This window comes from Thermobia domestica, chromosome 7 (genome assembly GCF_964235325.1).
Source record: "Thermobia domestica chromosome 7, izTheDome1.hap1.1, whole genome shotgun sequence".
Lineage (NCBI taxonomy): Eukaryota > Metazoa > Arthropoda > Insecta > Zygentoma > Lepismatidae > Thermobia > Thermobia domestica.
The window spans coordinates 40458700-40485139 of record NC_137460.1 but is presented as its reverse complement, the minus strand read 5'-3'; the positions used below and the strand labels follow the sequence as shown (position 1 = coordinate 40485139).

The 26440-nt window shown below is 35.6% G+C and overlaps 1 protein-coding gene across 1 annotated transcript in view; it reads right to left on the bottom strand.

Annotated features, from left to right (window-relative positions):
- The window catches only part of APP-BP1 (Nedd8-activating enzyme E1 regulatory subunit APP-BP1), a 40205-nt gene extending 30087 nt beyond the window's left edge, over positions 1 to 10118 (bottom strand). Inside the window, exons 1-3 of the mRNA XM_081764505.1 lie at positions 9993 to 10118; positions 4991 to 5155; positions 2990 to 3172 (exon numbers count right to left, since the gene is read on the bottom strand). Of these exons, the coding sequence (XP_081620631.1) occupies positions 2990 to 3172; positions 4991 to 5155; positions 9993 to 10060 (416 nt within the window). The 5' untranslated portion in view covers positions 10061 to 10118. The remainder of the gene's footprint in view (positions 1 to 2989; positions 3173 to 4990; positions 5156 to 9992) is intronic.
- Positions 10119 to 26440: the final 16322 nt, after the last annotated feature.

The window sequence follows — 26440 nt, the reverse complement described above, 5'->3', positions numbered from 1 at the left end:
AAGGCTTCCAACAGGAAATTGAATTCAAATTTCCTGTGCCAAAGGCGCTCACATTAATCATACAGCCACTACAGAAGTTATAACAAAACGTTCGAATACACCTAGAAACAAAAGTTCGAATTCAACTATTTTGGATTCCCAAGAGCATTTACTTTTATTTTTACACTTCATAAAATTGCAAAACATGTAAGGGTTTCAGAAGCTTTTCAGATTCTTTTAAATCAATCTGTTCTTGTACTTGGTTCCGAATGAACACTTTAAACAAGATATTCACAAATTTCAACATTATACGATCACAGCAAAAATATGTTAAAACTTCTAAATGAATTGACTAATCAGAATACAGTTTTAACTAGTATAGAAAAAATTACATTGGCTGGTTGATTTAGAGTTTACTGTTACTAAGGCATGGACTCATAGATTGATGTAGGATTCTTACCACATGAGCTCCCACCGAAAATCAAATTCGGGTCTTCACCGTCAAAGGCGCGTACGCTAACCGTATAGCCACGAAGGCATTCAAAAGAGATACGTCATCCGTACGTCAGAGAAACTAATTTCAGTTGAACTAGGCGTTCTAAAGTTAGTAACAAAAGAACAACGTAGAACATGTAAAATTATTTTAATGTCTGTATTTGATACTTAAGAACCAATGTTTAGAGCATCCATTGTTAGTTAGGCTTTTAGTTACCATATAACTATGTAGGTTACCTTGGAGTTAACTTGGAAATATCATATTATTTTCCATATCTTGTTATGAAAGTCCATTGGTTTATTTTAAATGTCTTCTAAATATATGGCTATAAAATAGTATCTTATATTATCAGTTACAAAACATTTTTTTCTTCTATTGTTGAAGAGGCAAAAACACTGCTTTCTGTTTGAAAAAAACAAAAAAAAAAAAAAAAAAAACGAATTTTTCGTTGCTCGCTATTTATGGATTATTTATATCTTTGGCAGTAGAACGCAGTTTTTGTGTGTAAGCACGTTTCTTAGGCTAAAATGAATTGCTACCACCTGTGTCAATCAGCTTCAGTTATATGTAATGCATAGCAGAAGGGGTGTTTATTACAGGAAATGAATCCAATCATGAAGCCAACGAGACGCTTCGTCACGTCTATACAACTAAATGAAATAGTTGTCAATTTTGTCTCTTTCACATTCTCTTATCCCACAAATTCTTGATGATTCCTCAGGATGAAGATAACTTAAGTATAAAATCTAGTATAGGAATATTAAAAACAGGAAACAAACGATTTTTCTTCTCCATACCATATCCTCTATTAAAGCGAATTTTCTAGGGAATGGATTGGATAGCGTAGGACTGGTGCACCGGCACGTTAAGTTGGAGACCTGTTTGAGGGCAGAAATATTTGCAATAAGTTGCATACGCCTTGTTATTACTATGTTATCGTCTTCGAGATATATTCTGTGTTTATTTGTAATAGTGTCTCTTTAGTTAATGAGAGTTGTGCCGTGTTGAATTAATTACGAGCTTAGATTGTAATCCTCTGATGGGATTAAATGCAGAGGCTATAATTCAAATTATGAAAGAATAAAGTAAAATATGAAAATGGAGAATACCTGTTAATTCTGTGGACGGTCTATAAATTATACACTGCAATCTACATGGGTATTGTCAGAATAGTTATGAATGTTACCATATGTTCCTACGTTTTTCAGTTCATTTAATCATATAATCAGCGTATTGTTACTAAAATCTGAACTTTATCAAGACTCATATTTGATTCCGGGTCCAGCAGCATTTTGCTCTGAATTTTTCGTAATTAATTCGGTACTTACCAAAACTCAAATACTGATCTACGCTTAGAGGAAGTATCAGCGTTAGGTACAGCCCGAAAAGAATGGTATGATGGCTGACTAAGGTGGTATTATAGCTAAATATATTGCAAAACCCGTCACATACTCAAATACTGAAGCAGGGTTCCTACTGATCTGGAGAAATCTATTTCCCTGACTTTTGGCAAGAAATTGCCTGACTTTCATGACAGGTGTTGACGTCATGACTAGATGACTAGATGACGTTGACGTACAAATAAGAAATAAATAACGGTGAATGTTTATATATGAGAACATTTTATTCTATAGAGACAAATAGTAATCAATTGTTCATACGTACATTCCACTTACCTCCCATAAAAATTTGAGCAACGTCCCATATAAAAACCAAATAGGTATTATAATGGTTGGCTAAGGTGAAACTGGTGCATAATTAATGTTAGAAAAAATATATCATAAAATTTCCCTGATTTCCACTTTTTTTTTTCCTAAACTTCCTGACTTGTACTATTTTTCCCTAACTTCCCTGACTAGTAGAAACCCTGTGAAGGAATAAATAAAAATTATTCTTTCTCGATCAACTGTTGTAAGTAGTTGTGAATACAGTATTACGTTAGTTTATATCTTTCTGCAATTTCCGTGCCTCAGATATAAAGTCATCCCTGCCAAGCTATTTCAAAAAAAAAAAAATCATTCGTCAATAAAAATCAGGAAATATAGGTGAAAATGTAATGAAATAAAATAAATATTCAAAAAACTAAATAATTGTTCATAATGTTTAATGTATAATTTTAATAAATATTTAAAAATGCACCCCCGATGGCAGAACTTTCTTTGTCTTTCTGCGATGAGCTTTTGTAAGTCAAAAATTTCTGCAGGAATTCTGCAAAAATTTTCTGCAGAAGAAATACTTGTGATTCTTAAAAATACACTTCCCGCGACGTAAAAAACAGTTCAAACTATATTTATGCGAGTAGTCCGTCCATTTAAGACATCTACACAGAACAGGCATGTTTCTATACTTTTCTGTTGGCATTTTTTTTTTTTTTTTCCCTCCTCTGGCAATTTTGCTGCACAGGCGCGGTAAATTTTCTGCGATCACATCGCAGATCGCGGCATGTTCTGTTATGGGGAATGTACCTATTATAAGTTTTTACTTTATACTAATATTATATTCATTTCTACTTACTTTTCAGCGAGATCTGTGGCAACGACGACAGTAAAGTTGTTGAAGAAGTCTGGACTATTATGTAAAAGTTCCTCCACATGTTCATCAACGTAATCCCCGTTGACCTCTGGATTAAGTTCCAACAATAACTGGGTTGCTCGTTCTGCCCGTGATTTCCCTAGACTTTCTACATCTAAGAAAAAACTGAAATGAACAAGATAGATCTTTATAAATACTTATATTCTTCTCCTAAGTTCTCAAATTGTTTAACTGCTGAAGTATAATAATATATTATCAAAAGTATCAATAGAATTGATATCAATTATTTTCGCGTTCCTGCACTTTTAAAGGAAATTAAATTTCCACTTAACTATTTCTTTCGTGTCATGTTTTCTCCCGAACTACTAAACAATCAGGAATATGTCAAAAGGAATTTACGGTCCAGTACTTACATATTTGGACACAGCTACTTTGGATTCATCAAAGGATTAATTTAAAAAGAAATCCACAAAGAGAAATAATAATTTTAAAAAATGATGTCAACGACTTCTATGAAACCTGCTAGGCATATTTTCCCAGTCTACGAAATAAGTCTACTATAGGTAGTAAAATTCAGTCTTATGTTGCAAATTTACATATATACATACAAAATAATTTTCCAGTATAAATTACTGGAACGGTGGCATTAAACTCTCTTGCAGTAGTGACAAAGTCTATATTGTAAGGGTTAACCTTGCTAATCGTTTGCGAACTAGGCAACTGCAATGGATTTAAGTTTCAGTTGTGACCCGTTAATAGTAGTTCCTGTCTTTCATAACCTCTGTGCTACATAAGTAAAGTAAAACAAAAACTCAAAACACACAACTTCAGTATAAACTACGCCAAGATTACTAACTTTGATCCAACATAGTGGATATTTTCTTTACGATATTCCCAAGAGAAGCACGATGGCTTAATGGTACAACGTTCATCTCTGGCTGGATGTTCCTGAAATTCCAGGCCAAGTAAGTATGTGGTGGACAACATCGTGTCCGTGAGTTTTCTCGGGGTTCTTCTGTTTTCTCCCACATTCGTCATACCACCATTATCATCTATCTCATCTTCACCGCCTTCCCTACCTCGGTGCATAGTCATGAGACATTTAAACTAAACTTTAATAAAGAAACTAAGAAACAAAGAAACTAAAAGGCACCCGAAGAGATCTGTGAAACTCCACCTGCGTTTCGTTTCGTGGGACACACTTGGCACAATTGCCGAGACACTCCCTTATATTTCGATTTCCGGAAAAAAGGAAGTAGACAATTTTGTAGGATAACAAAGAGGTGGATAACTCTATATAATATAGAATAAAAATAAAATCCCCTATTACACTCAGAATTCAAACTCCTGAGCCAGCCGTCCTCAGTGAAGATTCATTTAGTTTCCCACAAAACACCTCAGGTAAATTTTGGGGTAGTACCTCAAGTTACGAAGCCGAAAACAAAAAACGGCATTATTGAATAATTTATATTGTTTTATATTTTTTCACTGAAAAAACCACACAATATTAAAATATTAAAAAGACACTTCTTGTAGACCTAAAACAAGAATTTAATACGTTAGGACTTCAGTTAAAAACAGGTGGACCTTATTTGTTTTTATGTAATATGGTTAACTTCATCTTCATTTTAACAACTGATTACCGGTACGGTTATAATATTAAAGAAACTCTTTTTTTACTAACAATATTTATCGATTTTTTAAAAAAAAAAAAAAAAAAAAAAGAAAAGAAAGAAAATCACAATCCACCTGAAATTGAAACAACCAAAATGTAGCTTATTTCCTTTATAGCATGGAATAAAAAACCCATCGTTATTGAAGATAAGCTACAGAAGAGTTATTTGAAATATTTAAGGGGAAACTAATTGTTCGGACGCTGAAAGGTACATGACAGTAAGTAAAACTGAGATTATATGATAATGAAAAGTGACTTTATTACACTGTACAGACACACACACAATGTAAAAAGTTTCATATACTTACTTGCAACCTATGTCTTCATCGGTAACCTTATTTCCATCCACAATTGTGAAGGCATTAATACCCGGAAGCACAAGCGATTTGATAACTTCCGTTCCCACAGCGGTTGCATTAATAAGGCATACATGGCAAGATTCCAGTTCAGCTTGACCATGGTCTCCCCAAAGTCTAAAATAGTAAATATTAATATATAAAATTCCAAAGTTTGCAAAAGTAGACCTTAATACATAATATTTCATTCATTAATGATTGGCAACATATAATTAGCTACAGGGGCCGAGGAAGCTCAGTGGTAGAGCGCCCACATCTGAAGCGTGGAGTCCCTAGTTCGATCCCAGTTTGTGCAAACTAAGCTTTGTGATGAATGAACACAGTGTGCGTAGGTTCTGTCGTGTTCTTGTTTCCTCCCACATTCATTCATTATCACCATTGCAGCCTCCATTTCCAACACTTAGTTACAGCCAAGATGTGTATAGTACAGAGCTTACAAGCATACGTCCTGATGCTTCATGAAATGAAGTTCAAATGGCGCAACATTTACTGCGATTGCATCATCCAGTAGACAATGTTGCCACCCTGTGCATCATTATGAAATGACTCTCGTATTAACTTACATTGTTCGTACGCGTTTCAACAACTGCTTGTCATTATCCTCCATACCTGTTTATTAAGGAATATATTAGGTTGATTAATGGATTTACATTAATGGTAATTTCTTGTCCGTAGCAGAAGCAAATAATTCCTTAACTTCAATATTCGAAAAATCTTACCATCCTGTAACGGCATTTCTTTATGATATTCCTAAGAGAAACACGATAGCTTAATGGTACAACGTTCATCTCTGGTTGGATGTTCCAGGAATTAATGTAATAAAATTTCTACATTTTTAATCAATGTATTTAGAAAGTGTATATTGAACAATCTTATTTCTATAATTACTAATGAAAGCTATAGTATATATATGTTGAATAATAAACATTGAACTCATTTTTGTAACGCTATGTTTTTCTTGCCCATATACTAACTATAAGTAACACAATTAAAATTAATTTCTAATGTTGTATCCGAAAATAACATTCTATTATATTAAATTATTTCAACACTCTCTGGAGTCTTCAGTGATCCTTCTCCTGCTGCTTACTAATCCACAGGAGGACATTCTTGGCCCATCAAAATTAAGATTATAAAGAAAAATGATGTGAAATCTTTAAGTTTTACGTCCGACGATTATGTCCGCTAAGCTAAAGGAGACGGTGATGATGAGAAATGAACGAAATGGTGGAATGAAGAAAGTGAGAGGAAACGGGAGAACCCCGAAGAAACCCCTACATACGGTGTTTATCCACCATAAAGCTCATTTGGTGCGAGCTGGGATCGAATCAAGAACCTCATGCACCAGAGGTGAACGCTCTATCACTGAACCACCGCGGCCCCTACGATTATAACGAAAAATCTATAAATTTTTGTGTAGTTTGCAGAACCTCACACATTTCCATTTTTGGGCTTCTATTCTCGAAAAAAAAAGAATCGTAAGCATTTAAATGATTTACATATAATTTACAAAGCACGCCACTAATAACAGTAGAAAACTTAAGCGAATGTTAAAATATGTGTTCTTACAATGATATTTCGCAAAATGGTTTTATTTACATTAATATTTTTCCACTATAAATAATCTTTCAGAAATAATTAAAAATTAACTTCTCTGTAAATTCTTATATACACACACTATTCTTTGTTAATTAATTGAAAATTAAAAGCTCCCTTGCTCTTTAGCAAACTAACTAACTGTCAAATGTTTTTCTGTTCTAGTAGTCTGTGCTTCGGAAAAACTTTTTGAAATGTAATGTAATGCTATGGATGGGAAATAAATTTTTCGTTACTATCTTACACTTATAATTTGTATAATTTGCTATATTTACCTATTACGTATAATGTTACCCCATTTACGATTCAGATTCCGTTTATCAAGATTGAGTAAGAGTGTTTTGTTCGGATAAAAAAGGACTCAAAACACAATTCTGTCCGTGCAAAGGAACACGAAAGAAGTACTTTAAACTATTGATCTGATACCCTTCGTTGTAAGAATATGTGTTTTAACATTTGCACAAGTTTTCTACGGTTATTAAGGGCATGCTTTGTAAATTATATTTCTACCACTTCCATGCTCATAATTCTATTTTCAAGAATGTAAGCTCAAAAGTGATGACTATCCAATGTTCTACAGACTACACAAACATTTATGGGCTTTTCTTCATAGCCTTATAGTCTTAATTTTGATGGCTCCCAGGAGCGCAGCAGGAAAGAAGGGGGAGAGGGCTCGAGCGGTGGCAAATGTGTGTCCGTAGGCAGCAAGCACGTCAGCGACGGTAGGTATACGCATAAATGAATTGTGGAAAAAAAACTTCATAAAACACATGCATTGTGTGTCGCAAAGCTTTGCGACAGTTGCATTATCACTTTGTACACTGCCTTGAAAAAGTATTTCTTTTTATCATGTTTTTGTCCTTGACGTAGTACAGAGCACATTTTCCATTTCCTCCTTCTACCTTATTACTAGAGACACGATTTTTTTGGTGACACGCGAAAACGCGAAATGTAGCAGTTTTGTGCGAAAACGTTGTGTACCTAAAATATATACTTTTTCCCCATTTGTTAGGCCATATAACGCACGCGATTAAACGCGAAATTCTGCCGAATTAGCGAAATTTGCAACAAGTACCGATATTCCACGAAATTTACGCACAAGTGACAATTTTTCGACGCAATGTGATGAAAATTCTCATTTTTGAGAAAACAGACCACCAAGAATTTTTGAAATTTCACATGCAGTTACAAAATGAGCTCCAAATGGAATCAACGGTGAAGTAGATAGTGTGGAAGGAGTGTTGCAGGATATGTTAGATGAGCATTCAGAAATCGCTGGAAAGTGTCTCCAACTAATGTACCTATCATTTTCGAATATTGATGGGAAGAGGGCTCTCTCTTCTTACAATGGCATACTCACCAACAAAAGAACAAATTTAACACCAGAAAACTCTGAAACAATGCTTACGCGTGTTATTTGCGTAAGTAAACTGTGAACACTAAATTTATTTTTTTTTTTCTATTAGTGTTCTCTGTGTGTGTGTGTGTTTTCTTCTTTAAATGATACTTTTATTCAATGAGGATGCTTAGTATTATTTTTTAAAAACTCACATATTGTTTAATATAGTCATGCATGAGCTCATATCATGGTGATTGATGAGTGGAAATTAAGGTGAAATAAAAGGTAATTAATTGTAATTGCCAAGGAAAATAGTGTTCTTACATTGGATTTTTATTCACCGATTTTATCTCGCTTTATGCTTATTTTTTATAACGAAATTACGAATTCTTATTTACCACAAAATCGTGTCTCTACTTCAGTGGTGCCACCCTTCCAGTAGATAGTGTGGAAGGAGTGTGGAAGGGTATGTTAGATGAGCATTCAGAAATCGCTGGAAAGTGTCTCCAACTAATGTACCTATCATTTTCGAATATTGATGGGAAGAGGGCTCTCTCTCCTTACAATGGCATACTCACCAACAAAAGAACAAATTTAACACCAGAAAACTCTGAAACAATGCTTAGGCGTGTTATTTGCGTAAGTCCATGACGCACCCCCCCCCCCCAACTGTCTACCCGTAAGTGTTCTTCATGAAAAAAAATCTTCTTTTCGATTAATTTTTACACTCCCTGAAACATATTTATACAGATTTTTACCCCCCTCCAAATATTTCAATGACGCACTTTGCGTCATAGCCCCCCCCCCCTTGTGGGCACCCCTGCTCTACTTATTACACATGTAACATCCCGATACTTTTCCATCAATTTTACAATCTTATTGCAAAATCAAATACACAACTTCTTCAGTGGATTTTATTGCTCACCTTCATGACCTTTTTTCTTACTCTCATGATGACATTTCGTTTGATTCTGTTCATTTTCCCTGAACTTTGCATTTCGGGATCGCCATCTGTGGCAGTTAACTCTATTTATAGCCCTCCTAAAGTCAATCTGCACCCATTGATTCAACTTCTTCCTCACAGTAATAACATACGAAAACAAGTTTATAATTCCATTCAAATTATTTAATTCTGAATATAAGACCGTTTGCGACAGTGAACAGTTGAAAGATATTGCTTTTGCGCAGTATACAACAGAAATGCATAGTCAGTGAAAAATAAAGAAAGCAGGAAATTAACAAATATTTGCGAAATGGGGTAATTGTAAGATATATTAATAAAACCATAAGTAATCAGGTAAATAATCTTTAAAACAGCTTTATGTCCCTCCGATCATGGAGGCTATCAGCGGAAACTTAACCAAGATTTGTATCACATAATTTAATAGCTCGTTTCTTAACATGATTGAAAGGGTACCGTTGTTCGTACCTGCGTACACGTAAAGGGGCTCCCAGAAAAGCCAGGGGCTAGCTCTGTCTTAAGGCACTCACTGAGCGTTAATATACCTTAAACTTATGCATGTAAATTAGCAATAGGCAGGATTGTTTTCATTATTACATAGGTTACTTGAGTCTATACAGTGTGTGCAGTGCTGTTCTCATGCAGATCATATGGCAGTAACATTATTATGATTCATTTCCAACTTACTGTAGTTACATACTGTTGCTTGCACACAGGAGTTTCTTAGACTTTGTGAAGTAAGACCATCCATAAATTTGTTTACGCTGAGATTTTCTCAATCTACACCTCGACTCTACCGGGCCAATTTTAATTTTGTAACCCAGATATTCAATGTGGTCTAGACCTAATAATGCTCTTTCAGGAATAGCTTAGTTATACAAATAAGTGAAATTAATAATGTGTTAGTTTATTTCCTTGGTTTTTCAGAAATCAGACAAAAATTACGTGATAGAACAGTTTGACAGTTTTAGTTTCCACCAGAATTTAACAGTAATTGTGTTTTGTCTTTAACTAAACACTTTTAATTTTCTGAAAAAATAAATGTAATACAAACGAACCTTAATTGTCTATCATACAATTTGCTTTTGTCTGATTGCTCAGGTGATTTCGGAGCCGGCGAAGCCATATTGTAAACAACTACAGCACATGAACCTCTTTTTCTTCTTCTTTTTCTTCTTCACAATAGTTATTGATAAAAGAAAAGGTGCTACGGGCATAACATTTTTATATGATGTGATTGTTGGGTTGAATACTCGACGGTTCCGTTCCGTTGAATGGCATATATATATGAGTTTGTGGTTTATTATATTAGATTCCGTTATCTTATGTTGTATTTGAAACATACCTATCCTGATTTAATTCTGGGTTCGTGGTTCTATTAAAGCGCGGTTCATAATTCTTTCAATTTGTGAAGTAGTATTACCTTGTTTCTGGGGTGTTCAGTTTCCATTAGATGTTTTAATAAGTGTAGCAGTACTAGATCTTGTTCCTGTGAGTCTCGGGTATTATTAATATATTTTCGTCATGCCTACTTATGTTCACATTGGCATGTTAGCGAGTAAATGTCTGAAAGGATTTAGTTGTCTCAATAATAATTAACTTTTATAATTGGTTAAATACGTTTCTGAATATTTTAAGGTGGTGACAGCGATGACTCAATGGTAGAGCTCTCACCTCTGATGACTGGTGTCTCTGTTTCGATCCCAGCTCTCTCCAAATGAGCTTTGTGCTGGACAAACTCCAGTGTGCGGGTAGTTTACAAGGCTTAAAGTAGTCACACACTTAGCATGCTTTTGCGTGAGGTTATCCTTCCTTCCCCAATTCTTTCTTTCTTCCCTCTGCTCGCCGAGGGGCATCATCCCTAACAAAATTTAAGTTGCAGAGATAAAATTGCCTCACAAACTTATGTTTCAAACCAGGAAATAAGCCATAATTTTGCAAACATACCATGTCTTTGGCTGTCTCAGCTGTTCAAGCATTTCACTTCATTGGGGGACTTTGTTCGAATTAGAAAGAAAAATAATCAAGCCGGCTCACCAACAAAATGTCAAGCTGGCCCGTCATTAAAAAGTCATTTTTTTTAAAAATTGGTATGAGTACAAATTCTAAACAGCACTACCGAGGTCGGGGCAATGCTGATACAGTCAGTTGCATTGCCATTATCTTCACCTAGGTGTCTGTCAGAGGGGCAATGTCGACACAAGAGTAACGTGTTCTTTCAGCTGCTTCTGTAGATATGTAACATGACATACATCTGGCAGTAATAAATAACAAAACGCTGTTTTCCATAATCTATTAACCGCCCGTTCTCATCTCCATCCTTAATCCTATACTAAAACTGGAAGTGGTAGAAATCAACACTTTCCGGTTTTAACGTTAATCACTGCAATATATATATATATATATATATATATATATATATATATATATATATATATATATATATATATATATATATATATATATATATATATATATGTGTGTGTGTGTGTGTGTGTGTGTGTGTGTGTGTATTCAAGGTGAATTTTTCCATCTTTGTTGTTCATGATTTTACTCTTCTGAAAACAGTGAAAATGTAAGAATTTAGTACCTCAAACAACTAGCATTCATTAATGCAATTGATTTCTAATACAAGTAAATAGTTATTTAATCACGGCGTTTAAAATATGTATAGGTGGTTGACTTAAGTGGAAGCAAACACACTTTTACAGGTTTAGAAAATAACTTATAGGTTCATGCCTCTACTTAAAGAGGATCTTCCTATTCGTGTGGGCAGCAGCAAACTTATCCCCAACTTGTTAAAGATCTAACGATTTAGCAATTTTCTTCTCAATATAAGTAACACTAAGCTTTTCAACCTATCATGAGTCATTGAATTGAGTCTTTAATCTTTTAAAAGAAGAGAATGACCATTCACATGTAGCCCTAGAAACTGGTATAGTCACAGAGATGATATCTAGCTTGTAGGTTTCTAGGAATGCGTTTTCGTAGACACAAAGAATATCAACGAAATTCGTTAAGGAATCAGCTTTAATTTTCTTCTCGTCTTCATACAACTTCATTGTGTTTGGGAGGATTTTGAGTTCTCACTTTAATGTTTGCAGATCACTCCATAATGCTGAGCCATAGGCTCGAGAATGTTGTAATTTAAAAGTTTTCACTTTTTGGATATAGAGTGGTGATTGATCTGATGATTTTGCTACATGATACAAAGCGGTTTTCCATATCAGTGATTGCCTATCAGTAGTAGGCAAAGAATGTCTCTTGGTAGATATATTATCTTTAGAAAATTCGTTTTCTGAATCCAATGAAGGAAGAGATTCATCCAAAATGAATTTGTGATATTTCGATGGCGGATGTCTAGTTCATTTCAACGAGGAACCTCTATATTCTATTTGTTTCCGGCTCTGGAATTCGAGACCATTTTCTTTGCACATCTCCAAACATTCTTGATAAATTTGTTCGAATATTGTTCGTTGAGAGTCGTATTCACCAGACCTCACCTTCGACAGCGTTTGAACTAGTGAATCTACAAGAATCAAACCTTCTGACATGTCTACATGTACTTGAGATAAGGCGAAACTCATCTCCTTATAGCATGGCACCAGTAATCTAAATTTTAGCAGCCCAAAAACATTCCCTCCTGTACAGATCACACTAATTTTCCGGATGGAATGATGGAGATAAATAAATATCACAAGTTCCAGATTTCTTTTAATACCGCATGATAATATAATGTGTTGAAAACAGATTTTATGAAGAAAAAAAGAGGAATAAATGGATATGATAATTTGTAAAAAAGTGATAGTGCTTAAGTGAATTATAAAAAAAAGCTTTGAAAAGTAATCAAGAGGAACATTAATATGTTTTTCTTTGTTATAACAACTTGTCCTAAGGGACAACGGTGATAGAAACTAATGAGACTTTTTAATTGCAAAAAAAAAAAAAAACATAAAGCACTTAATTTGAAATTAAAGACTGATAAAAATTTGGTAATATAATGGGGATTCTGGCTGGCAGAGGGGGAGAGTGAAAACGGAGGCAACAGAGACGTCGTTTTTTATCCATGTGCAAAGAGATTAACCTTGGACTTCGGGTGAGAGGTTACCATATACTCATGTGAGTTTTAATTGCTACCACTTGTAAAAGTTAGCTAAAAAAGACAGTGAGCTTTCTAGTTTCAGTTTTCTAGCGCAATTAGTTTTTGTGACAAATAACTCAGATATGCAAATAGCATCATTAATATAATCTTGTATATGTTAGAATTCTCTTTGTGTAAATAGAATTGCAATTAAGCATTTCGAGGTAAAACATTTTCTTTTACTTAACTTCTACAAAGAAAAGATTAGAACTTACCTCTTATGCACAGATACGACAGCGTGGGATACTGTCGGTCAGTAAATAATATAATCTGAAGTCATCTACCATACCTAACTAAATATAATTAATTAATCATTTTTATTAATCAATAAATAGTTGTTTGGTAGATAAACTATAATAATAATAATAATAATAATAATAATAATAATAATAATAATAATAATAATAATAATAATAATAATAATAATAATAATAATAATAATACAGTGAAACCTCCCTTAACGGATACCTCTATAATGCGGACAATTTTTTCTGTCCCGGCAAAAATATATGTTCTCTTATGGAACAAAACCCTCCCTTTTGCGGACACTCTCAGATACGGACGCGGACAGTCCTTTTTTTCCCCAAACGTTTCAATAACCTCTTCATAACGGACAGGAATTATTATTGGGTCTGCGATTTATTTCCGTAGACAGAAAAGTCTTTTCCCCACAAGTGTATCTATCATGAGTCTTGACCTGGTGAACTATCAAACAGAACAGCTTCTTGAACTTCAAGCTGAACTTGAAATTATTCTTTTTTCTGTCCGCAATAAATTGCTTTCTGGTGGAAATCCTAGGAAACCTTCAATAAGCAATAACACTTACGCAGGGTCAGTCGTGTAGCCAAGAATTCTATGCGAAAGATCTTCCCTTCCCTAACAAATTTAGCCCTTTTGCCTCTGGGCCTTGCATCTTTCCCGACAATTTCATAGATAACAAAACATTGTTTGTTTTAAAATAACATTTTCAACGAGCAATGTTTCTTCTCTTACTTTTTGGGGGGGAGGGAAGCAACATTTTTCTTTTACTTATGGTGCTGTAACAAGTCTGGGTTAGAGTTCTCCCGGCTTACTTTTCTACTTTCTCTAGTCTTTGTGATTGGAACCAATAAACAAATTGAGACGGTCCCTTTTCCGCTCATGTATAATTGTTTATATTAGTACGAGATCGTTGGGATCTGAGGACCCAAAATGGCGCCCTTCGAGTTCGATTCAAAGCCACATCAAGTTTTCGTTTATAGTCCTCGCTGTGCGTGAATGTGCTGCCACCAAGTGAGAAAAACCAAAATGAAAACAAAGGATATCAATTAATTTGTTCTGGTAAGAAATTAAACTAGATTCTTTCAAGTAGTTATAATTTAGATATTTTTATTATAATCGTAATTATTTTACCACATTTAATAGGTGGATAAGTATGTTAACATTTCCAACATCTTCCGGTATTTAAACCTACCAATTGAAAAATAAGGGGGGCGAAGTGAAGCTATCCTCGCCAGGAGGGGATAGCGTTCTTTTTTCGGGTTGATTATGGCGTGTTAACATCCCAGGTAGCTACGGTGGACTGAAACCTTGAAAATAGAAGAAACCCACTGCGTTTAATATGTGAGTTATTAGTGAAAAATACAGTTAGGAAGGTGGGGTGAAGGACTAAAGGACAACTATGAAGTGAGACCGTCATAATCCGAACTACGACAGAATTCTTCTTCCCTGATGATGATGCACGTGCTTCACCCATAATGGATTAGTTCGCAGTGGATAAGGTTTGAACGTTAGTTTCCAGGATTACAAGGTAACATCAATGTTTTTTTTTATTTATAATGCGGCTGGAGTAAATCTAGAAGATAAATTGTAAATCCGGAAGGGTCATGCGACTCGGAAGATTCCAGGCGTAGGGGAAGTGACTGCTGCCGTCTAAATTTAGTTTCGGACGAATTGACTGATGTTTTATAAACCGTGACAAACCTTAAAAATTGGAACTATGAACTAAATTCTCGGTTTTCGAAAATTTATTTTTTATATATCAGATAAAAAGGGGGGAGCAAAGATAAATTAATATATACGCCTGCTTACTGTAAATTGTTTCTACGATGATAAAAATAACATTATATGAGTTTCTTTAGAGTAATGGAATCTAGAAACATGATTGTTTAAAGTAAATCTTTCCGGTCAAGCATGGGTCCCCAGTCGCCTGGGTGATAGAATTCGTCCTTCCTCTCCCTTCACTTCCACTTCCACTTGTCTCGGTTGGAACTTCAAATATCAAAAATCTACGCTTAGCTTACCACCTCTCCATATCAAATCTTCGTTCAAATCTCTTCCGTTTTGTGTGAATTTATTTCTTTGTTTGTTAGTTATAGCAGTTAGGTTAGTTTTAGTATCGTTAACTATTGTGTACCAAAATCTGAAATTGGCTCTGTTGTTTGTGGTTATAGGACCCTTCTAGTAAACTTTAAGTATGGAATGATAAACCGGGGGTGATGTTTAGAACGTTCACTGCTTTCTCTCTCTATCCTGCTGGCATGTTGTTAACATAAATGCTTGTGGTAATGGAATTACCTGAAGCTTGTCCGCTCACCCTGTAACTTAAAGAAATATTTGGCAGATACGATCAGTAGTTAAAAATTTGTGCTACACAAAAGTGACACTAGAGAAGTTGCGATTTAATGAGCCATGGGCAAAGAAATAGTTAAATATATGAAGAAAGTGTGTATTTAGAGACGTGTTGCGCCTGAGATAGACAGGTTGCCCGCTCGAAGGCAGATAATATTTTATTTCTTCAGTGTGTTTATGTAGGCCCGGCCATTCTCTATCTCCACCGCTGCCACTTTCATAGGGTGTTCAGCCATTAGGAAAGCTGTTGGGTGAAAATTGTATTCAGTTTGTGAACCGATTTAACAAGTATGCCGTAAACCTTTGTAATAGTTTTTTTTTTTGTATTCCTAATGTATGTCAGCAGGTGAAAGAAATGTTACCACCCCCCTTCCTTTCGAATGATGTAATAGTGCTTAAGAACGATTGTAAAATTTAATACTAAATTGTGACGAAATTGAATTCAGGCAACATAACAATTTTTTTGGTCAACCCGATATAAACAGGACTTGTAATTTTGTACTATGTAATTCTAAATCTCCAAAATGCAAAAATGTACTTGCACTAAGAATCGGATTGACGAAACAGAGTTTATATTGTATGAAACTAACTATAACCTGAACAAAATTTTATTTGGAAACTTAAGAGGTGCATTAAAATAAATGTTCTGTTCGCGTAGATATGGTTGTAAAGGCAGGTTTGGTGAAGACAAAATTTGGAATTAAGAACATAATTTGGAATTAAGAACATAATTTGGAACTAAATTTTCAACCTAATTATACTTTTTTCCACTTGCAATGTGTGTTTCAGTCTTTTTTTTTCTCCCCGTGCGGGAAGGAGAGCTCTGTCATTGTAGTTTTATTTTTTTTCTTTCTGTTCTAACAATAAATTTAGTTTGTACTGTCCGAAGTAGTCGTCATTGTGTTATGAGATCTGAATATCCCTTAGTTATAAGATGGATTAACAATATTGGCAAGTGGTCTTCAGAAGGAAGGAATTAAACTTTATGGATATTATCAACAGTTACAGTGCTTCTCGCAGTGGTCTCAACAGGAGAAAAGATCCTGATTCGAAGTATAGTTTAATTTTATTTATTTTTTTCTTTCTTTCTTTTAAATCTTCCTTTCTTCATTATTGCAGATGTTATTTTATTTCTCTTTTATATTTTAACTTAAGTTGTTTTTTCGTTGTGCAAATAGAATTTAAGTTACGGTTGGATAGCCTGGAGTACCTTCAGTACCCAGGAGAATATTCAACCTAGGCCAAATTCTGAGGAAAGGAAGAAAGCGAAATAAATCGTTACATTAAAAAGTGGCGACCCAGTCTTAGGATGTTTCTCTTGTCTGAGTACTGCTCGAGAAGTAACGTGTAATAATATTAATGGATAATTCAAATATTAAGCAGGTGAAGTGGAAGTGAAGTGGAGAGATGGTGGGTGAGTTTTGTTTCCCGGTGCTTTGACTGGAGGCTTGACTGGAAATATCTTATGAGTGTTTATATAAGTATATAGTGTTCTTGAAGTGAAAGTTTCAATGTCTTTTTGTTTTGTTTTATGCTAACTGTGTTTGTAAAGCAATTGTAAAATGGCGTCTCGTGGAAGTGGCTCCGATGGGGATAGCGTTTGTTCGGGTTCTCAGCAAAAAGAATATGCATGTTGTGATAATGCGCATCAAGTAGTCAGTAATGAAGGAGTAGAGAAAGTGAAAGCCGTGATGTGCGAGAGTTGCCTTCGCTGGTTTCATTTTGATTGTGCAGGAATGAAGAATACCTCTAGCATGTTTGCTTTAGTAAGCGCTGATTCCTACCGTTGGGTATGTGCAGGGTGCGAAGCAGCAAAACTGCCTCAGCCTAACAATGGCAATGATGAGGATCCCGAAAAGGGGAATAAGGAGTTTACGCTTGATAAAGGTATTTCTCATAATGCACCCATCGCGACCTCGTCACCTGTCATACGAGACAATTGTACTGTGTCGTCTGTCTCGCGAGAAGACGGTCTTATGTTAATGATGGAAAAGCTGTTCAAGAGGATAGACGAAATTAGTTACGAGGTAGTTAGTAGTAAAAAGGAGGTGAGTAAAGTTAACCAGAAAATCGACGAAGGGTTCGAGAAATTTGGGACTCAAATTACTGAGGTGCAGTCTAAAATTGAACGAACTGCTATAACCGTGCAGCAATTATCCTCTAAGTTGGAGCAAGTAAAAATACAAGCTCATGAGGAATTGCAAGTAGCAAGCCAGAAATTAATGGATAATGTTGGGATAGTTAGCACGAAGGTCGAGAGTAATGAATTACGAATTCAAACACTTGAGCATAATATGAAGGGAACCTTGAGTAGGCTCGAATCTCAGGATACGCGTTTGCAACAATTACCTGAGAAGATAGAAGCGCAGAATATTGTTTTACAAGAAGTTAAAGTAAGCAGGATGGAGTTGAGGGCGCAGTGGGCGAGCTAAAATCACAGAATTCCAAAACAAATGAAAGATTAGAGAAGTATCAAGGTGAAATAGGAAATGAAGTAACAGCATTGAAACAGCAATTAGAAAAGTTAGAATTAGCTTTGCATGAGGATAGTAAAAGTGACAAGTCTGTAGATCACGAAATTCCTAGAAAAAGAGCGCACGTGAACTTTGAAACCGGGCTTGCTCAAACAAGTAACCGGAATAGGAATATCCCAACTAACAATCCTTTTGTATACAACCTGTCGACTCCTCCTCTGTCGAGTGGTAATGATAATTATCATTATATGGCAGGTAATTGGCAAAACAAGATTTTTGAGGGTACTAACTTAGGAAATTGTTTCGGATCTTCTTTTATGACAACCACCCCGAATTTGGAATCTCAATGGCAATGGCAAGGCCAAAAACCTGATGTTCATCCAGTAACTTCTAACCCATTTTTCTTTTCACCTAATAGTGGTTTCCAAAATTCTCCTAGTTTCTCATCGTCTATTATCAAACCTAAAGACCTTAAAGATTTTCCGGTTTTTAGTGGAGAGGTGACAGCAGGTGCAGGCCGATCTTTCTTGCGAAATTTACAACGATGTTTGGATATGTATAGATTGTCTGATGCCGAAAAACTTTTAATAGTATCGAAGTGTTTGATGAGGGGGGCCGAAGCGTGGCTGCAATCAGTGGCACGCGATATTAAAAGTTATGAAGATTTTGTAAAACTTTTTAAGAAACTATTGTTCTGCCAGTATGGAAAGGTTCCATAAGAAAGCTTTGCAACCTTTAAGATTCGATGGGTCGAAATTTTCTACACTCCTTGAGTTTGCTTGGTATATAATTGAGGTTTATTTCAATATAACTGAAGTGCCAGACCAGTCCGAATTGATAGATATTTTATTGGGTTGCTTGCCGGCTGAGGATTCGCGGTTGTTCATGGTAAGCCCGTGTTCAGACATCGATGAATTGATGGCTAAGATTGCAGCACTGTCGGGTCACGCAAACGCGCACGCGAGTGATTTAAGACCTTTTGCGAGACGGTTTTCTGCCAAACAGGCTAAAGTCGTCAAAAATAAAATTCAACAAGTAGAAAGTGGGAGTCAAACTGATTTTCTTAGCTACTTCGACAGTCAACGTACTAACCGAGATAATTTAGGATACGGTAATGATAATAGAAATAATCGGAATGGTCAAAACGCGCAAAACAATCAAGGCTTTGGATCGTACCGAGGAAGGAATCGTAACTTCCGACGAAGGTGGCGTGGTAGTCGAAATGGAAATTCGAACTATAGGCATGAGTCATCAGAAAACACTTCCGGTCAAAGTAATGAAAGAAATAGTGATAACACAATTTTTACAAATAACTCTGGAAACATAAACGGAAATAGTACGACCCCAGACAGACGGGCTCCGGCCCCGGAAAACTAGAAAGGCAGTCACTTTTGGAAATGGGGGAAGCTGGCTGCGGTAAGGATGAAGACCCCATTATAATTGATCAGACATTAGAAACTATTCCTAAAACTTTAATACCGTTAGAACCTAATGAAATTTCCCAGACTTTTGATACTAATCAACAATCAGTTTATTTCAATGTAAATTTTGTAGTAGAAGACGAAATATTAGAACCAATTAGTGAACATTATTTTTCATCGTCTCCGGTAGTAAGTGGTGATATAGGGGGCGTAACGTTAAATTGTACGATAGATAGTGGCTCAGATCTGAACCTGATGGACTGGGAGATATGGAGAAAACTTAAGCAGAAATTCCCATCTGCTAAGTTAAGACCATATTCAGGATTGACTTTGGGCGCCTTTGCCGGCAAGGAGAAATTTTCTGTGCAGGGTGTTCAAACTTTTAATTTAAACATTCAGAACCGGATTTTTGATGTGCCAATCTTTGTCATAAAATATTTAAGGACTGATTTAATTTTGGGTTGTCCCTTCTTGGACAAGTTCCAAGGAGTGATTGATAGATGTAGAAGAGAAGTTAGATTGAAGGATAATTCCGGGAAGGATATTGTTATTGAAACCACAAACCCGAACATACTTTCGGTTTCGATTTCGATGGTTGAAATCGAAACTAGTCTTTTTCGAAAGTCAGTAGAAAAATAGTTGCGGTAGTAAGCGAAACTTCTAATAGTATAGATCAGTCTAAAGTGGGTTCTTTGACAGATTCGGTTAGGTTGGAGAATAAAACTAGTTCGGTGACGGAATTTGAATCTAATCTCAGTGAAGATGAAATTCGAACTTATATTTCCTCTCGAGACGATCTAGACTCCTCTTCGAAACAACGCTTACAAGATTTACTTATTAAAAATATAGATCTCTTTTCTGAGTATCCGCGAAGAGTTAGAACACCCCTGTGCAGGATCGAATTGACGGATGAGGTGCCTATTGTCGGTCCGTATTATCCTATCCCGCAGTCTATGCAGGCAGCTTTTGAAGAACTTCAAAAATGGATTAAGTTAGGGATCGCCAAAGAACAACCTTCTCCTTACCGCAACCCGATCCATTGTGTGAAAAAAGCTTCTGGTGGCGTACGCCCAGTCCTTGATATGCGATATCTCAATAAAAAGGTAATTTCATCTAAAATACAGGTGGAACCGATTGGGGACATCCTCAATCGTGTTGCCAAAGCATGCTATTTCAGTAATTTTGATTGCTCGTCAGGCTATTACGGAATAGGACTTCATCCTTCTTCGTATAACTGTACCAGCTTTGTTTACTTAGGCAGACAATATGTAATGACTGTTCTTCCGATGGGAATCAAAAGTGCTCCATCTATTTTTCAAAATGTAATGTATAGTTTTTTTTCAAAATTCTACGAAATCGTACGTAACGGTCTATCTAGATGATGTTCTCGTCTCTAGCATCACTTTAGACCAACATTTTGAACATTTGGAACGTGTTTTTGAAATTTTTTAGGTCGGCTAATTTTTCTTTGAATTTCAAGAAGTGTAGTTTCCTGCAGAAAGAAATCCACTTCTTAGGACATGTAATAAGTGGCCAGGAAGTTAAGACAGACCCGCGTCACAACGAACCCATAAGATGTTTTCCTATTCCAAAATCCAAGAAACAGGTCAGGCAATTTTTAGGTTTAATTGGTTGGAGACGTAAGTTCATAGCTAACTTCGCAGGACTAACAGCTCCATTTTTCGACCTTCTTAAAAAGGATAAGAAATTTCAGATGACACCCGAATTGCTAGAACTTTTCTTCAAATTAAGAGAAATCATTAGTCAACCTCCAGCTTTAGGCCAACCCGATTTTTCTCTTCCTTATCATATTTATTCGGATGCTTGTGCAGAGAATTTAGCAGGCTATTTGTGCCAATACCCTTCTCCGGAAGCAGACCCTGTGGTGATAGCTTATGCTAGTCGTCGTGTTCGACCACATGAATTATCTTTATCAATCTTTCAACTTGAACTCTTAGCCGTATTGTTCCTCTGCGAACATTTTTCTCAATATGTTTTGGGTCGAACTACGTATATTCATTGTGATAACGCTGCCGTTACGCACGCGTTTACAATGAAGAACTTGGATCCTCGTACCACCCGCATTTTATTGAAATTGCAACGTTTTGATTTAATTTTCAAACATTTATCCGGCCGGTACAATCAAATTGCTGATATACTTAGCCGAAATCCTCCTGAGGTAACTAAGGAACAAGAGCTCCGGTATGTAAATTTTCTTACGGTACAGGATTCTTCAGCTCTAGACTTTAACGAAATTAAGGAAAAACAACGTACCGACCCCCTTTGTGTTAAACTTCGGTCCTCTTTGGATAACGTTTCTAAATCCAATCATATTTTGGTTCATCAGGATCTCCTTTATATGAAAAATCGTAAAACTAATCAGTGGCTGTTAGTTATCCCTCAGGAACTTACAACAAAAATCGTTGAGTTAGTTCATTCCAAGGGACATTTCGGAGTGAGGAAATGTTGGTCGTTTTGTCGATCATTGTTTTACTGGAAAGGGGTAAAACTTAGTATAAAACAATACATACGAAATTGTATAAAATGTGCAGAAACAAAATTCGCGAACCGCATTATTGCAAAGGATGATTGTAGCATAGAGGCAAGAATGCCATATAAACGATTAGGATTGGACATCGTGGGGAAATTACCAGGAAGTCATGGTTTCTATTATATTCTTTCAATAATAGACATTTATTCTCGGTACGTGTGTTTCTTTCCACTTAAAACGGCCCACGCTAAGGAGATAATAGCAGTGTTGGAAAGGAGATATTTCTATCTGTTCCCCTATCCCAGGGCTATTATCTCTGATCGTGGCCCACAGTTCCTTTCTAAGCTTTTTAAAGGATATTGTAATCGTAACAGTATTAAGCATGTTCTTACTTCCAGCTACACCCCGAATGCGAATGGCCTAGCGGAACGCAGCCATAAAGAACTTAATCGTATTATTAGACTCGAGTGTCAGGAGAGACAAACGCAATGGAGTCAGGTATTAAAGCTCGCGCAGGAACTTTTAAACTATTCCCTATGTAGTAGTATAAACTGTACGCCTGCTGAACTGTTCTTATCGTATTCAGCGGCGGAAGTTTTCAAGAAATCATTTCCGTGGCCCTCCAATTTAAATAATTTAAATATTAGAGATAAATATCTTGAAATTCACCCGGACGTGACCTCAAAAGTTGAAAGAAAAAGGGTAAAGAAAACTGGGCGAGAGGTAATCCTGAAAGAGGGACATCTTGTGATGGTAAAAACCCATTACCTCTCATCTGCAGTTAAGCATGAAACGTATAAATTTATGAAATGCTATGTCGGCCCTTATGTGGTCCAGAAAATTCTGTAAAACAGCGCCATTCTTTATACGTTGAAAGGCGAAAGTATAGGAACCCAAAACTTTCAAAACCTAAAATTATTTGACTGTACCAAGGAGAAGAGATTAGAACTCCTCCGTGATTATCCTCACATCATACAAGACGAAATTACGTAACGATTAGAAGGTAAAGGAAATAGAAACCAAAAACAGGCTATAGGATATGTAGTAAAAAAAAGTAGGTCTTTGAATTTTTATTATGGTATGTGATTGTTTTATACTGTGATTTTGTTAGTGGTAGGAAGATATTCCTTACGTTAAGATAGGTATAAATTCGTTGTCATGTCACATTGCGTTTTTTTCCCTTTCATTGTTAGTGTATTTCCATGTCATGTTGTCATATTGATTTTTTTCTTTCTTCCATTAGTAGTGTATTTCCATTCTCGTGTACTTTATTTTTTTGTTAGGTATAGTCTTATGTCATATTACTCGTGTATGTGATGTTGATGTCTTGCAGATGATTTCATTGACTGAATCTTAGGTGTAATTTTATGTCGTTCGGGTTAATGTGAATTGTCAGTGGAACCTGAAGATTTTTTTATATAGTTTAAGAAGTTTTTTCTTTTCTCTTAGCTAATATCTTTGTAGGTATAAGTTAGGATTTATTTTTTTCCTTCACCTTTGTTACTTATGTCGTGTGTTATCAGTAATAGGATGTCATTTTTTTCTTTCATTGGTAAGGCTTGTTAAATGTTATGTCGTGTTTGTTGTCTTCATCTGACCTTCATTGACGATTTAGGTAAGAGTTAGCTTTGGTGTCGTGTGAACTCGAATTAAATAATTGGGAATCAAGATGGAAAAATAAATTATCTCGATCGAGATAACTTATTTTTCTTCGGTGGGCCCCGAAGATGAGACGGTCCCTTTTCCGCTCATGTATAATTGTTTATATTAGTACGAGATCGTTGGGATCTGAGGACCCAAAATGGCGCCCTTCGAGTTCGATTCAAAGCCACATCAAGTTTTCGTTTATAGTCCTCGCTGTGCGTGAATGTGCTGCCACCAAGTGAGAAAAACCAAAATGAAAACAAAGGATATCAATTAATTTGTTCTGGTAAGAAATTAAACTAGATTCTTTCAAGTAGTTATAATTTAGATATTTTTATTATAATCGTAATTATTTTACCACATTTAATAGGTGGATAAGTATGTTAACATTTCCAACATCTTCCGGTATTTAAACCTACCAATTGAAAAATAAGGGGGGCGAAGTGAAGCTATCCTCGCCAGGAGGGGATAGCGTTCTTTTTTCGGGTTGATTATGGCGTGTTAACATCCCAGGTAGCTACGGTGGACTGAAACCTTGAAAATAGAAGAAACCCACTGCGTTTAATATGTGAGTTATTAGTGAAAAATACAGTTAGGAAGGTGGGGTGAAGGACTAAAGGACAACTATGAAGTGAGACCGTCATAATCCGAACTACGACAGAATTCTTCTTCCCTGATGATGATGCACGTGCTTCACCCATAATGGATTAGTTCGCAGTGGATAAGGTTTGAACGTTAGTTTCCAGGATTACAAGGTAACATCAATGTTTTTTTTATTTATAATGCGGCTGGAGTAAATCTAGAAGATAAATTGTAAATCTGGAAGGGTCATGCGACTCGGAAGATTCCAGGCGTAGGGGAAGTGACTGCTGCCGTCTAAATTTAGTTTCGGACGAATTGACTGATGTTTTATAAACCGTGACAAACCTTAAAAATTGGAACTATGAACTAAATTCTCGGTTTTCGAAAATTTATTTTTTATATATCAGATAAAAAGGGGGGAGCAAAGATAAATTAATATATACGCCTGCTTACTGTAAATTGTTTCTACGATGATAAAAATATCATTATATGAGTTTCTTTAGAGTAATGGAATCTAGAAACATGATTGTTTAAAGTAAATCTTTCCGGTCAAGCATGGGTCCCCAGTCGCCTGGGTGATAGAATTCGTCCTTCCTCTCCCTTCACTTCCACTTCCACTTGTCTCGGTTGGAACTTCAAATATCAAAAATCTACGCTTAGCTTACCACCTCTCCATATCAAATCTTCGTTCAAATCTCTTCCGTTTTGTGTGAATTTATTTCTTTGTTTGTTAGTTATAGCAGTTAGGTTAGTTTTAGTATCGTTAACTATTGTGTACCAAAATCTGAAATTGGCTCTGTTGTTTGTGGTTAATAGGACCCTTCTAGTAAACTTTAAGTATGGAATGATAAACCGGGGGTGATGTTTAGAACGTTCACTGCTTTCTCTCTCTATCCTGCTGGCATGTTGTTAACATAAATGCTTGTGGTAATGGAATTACCTGAAGCTTGTCCGCTCACCCTGTAACTTAAAGAAATATTTGGCAGATACGATCAGTAGTTAAAAATTTGTGCTACACAAAAGTGACACTAGAGAAGTTGCGATTTAATGAGCCATGGGCAAAGAAATAGTTAAATATATGAAGAAAGTGTGTATTTAGAGACGTGTTGCGCCTGAGATAGACAGGTTGCCCGCTCGAAGGCAGATAATATTTTATTTCTTCAGTGTGTTTATGTAGGCCCGGCCATTCTCTATCTCCACCGCTGCCACTTTCATAGGGTGTTCAGCCATTAGGAAAGCTGTTGGGTGAAAATTGTATTCAGTTTGTGAACCGATTTAACAAGTATGCCGTAAACCTTTGTAATAGTTTTTTTTGTATTCCTAATGTATGTCAGCAGGTGAAAGAAATGTTACCACCCCCCTTCCTTTCGAATGATGTAATAGTGCTTAAGAACGATTGTAAAATTTAATACTAAATTGTGACGAAATTGAATTCAGGCAACATAACAATTTTTTTTGGTCAACCCGATATAAACAGAACTTGTAATTTTGTACTATGTAATTCTAAATCTCCAAAATGCAAAAATGTACTTGCACTAAGAATCGGATTGACGAAACAGAGTTTATATTGTATGAAACTAACTATAACCTGAACAAAATTTTATTTGGAAACTTAAGAGGTGCATTAAAATAAATGTTCTGTTCGCGTAGATATGGTTGTAAAGGCAGGTTTGGTGAAGACAAAATTTGGAATTAAGAACATAATTTGGAACTAAATTTTCAACCTAATTATACTTTTTTTTCCACTTGCAATGTGTTTCAGTCTTTTTTTTCTCCCCGTGCGGGAAGGAGAGCTCTGTCATTGTAGTTTTATTATTTTTCTTTCTGTTCTAACAATAAATTTAGTTTGTACTGTCCGAAGTAGTCGTCATTGTGTTATGAGATCTGAATATCCCTTAGTTATAAGATGGATTAACAATATTGGCAAGTGGTCTTCAGAAGGAAGGAATTAAACTTTATGGATATTATCAACAGTTACAGTGCTTCTCGCAGTGGCCTCAACAGGAGAAAAGATCCTGATTCGAAGTATAGTTTAATTTTATTTATTTTTTTCTTTCTTTCTTTTAAATCTTCCTTTCTTCATTATTGCAGATGTTATTTTATTTCTCTTTTATATTTTAACTTAAGTTTTTTTTTTCGTTGT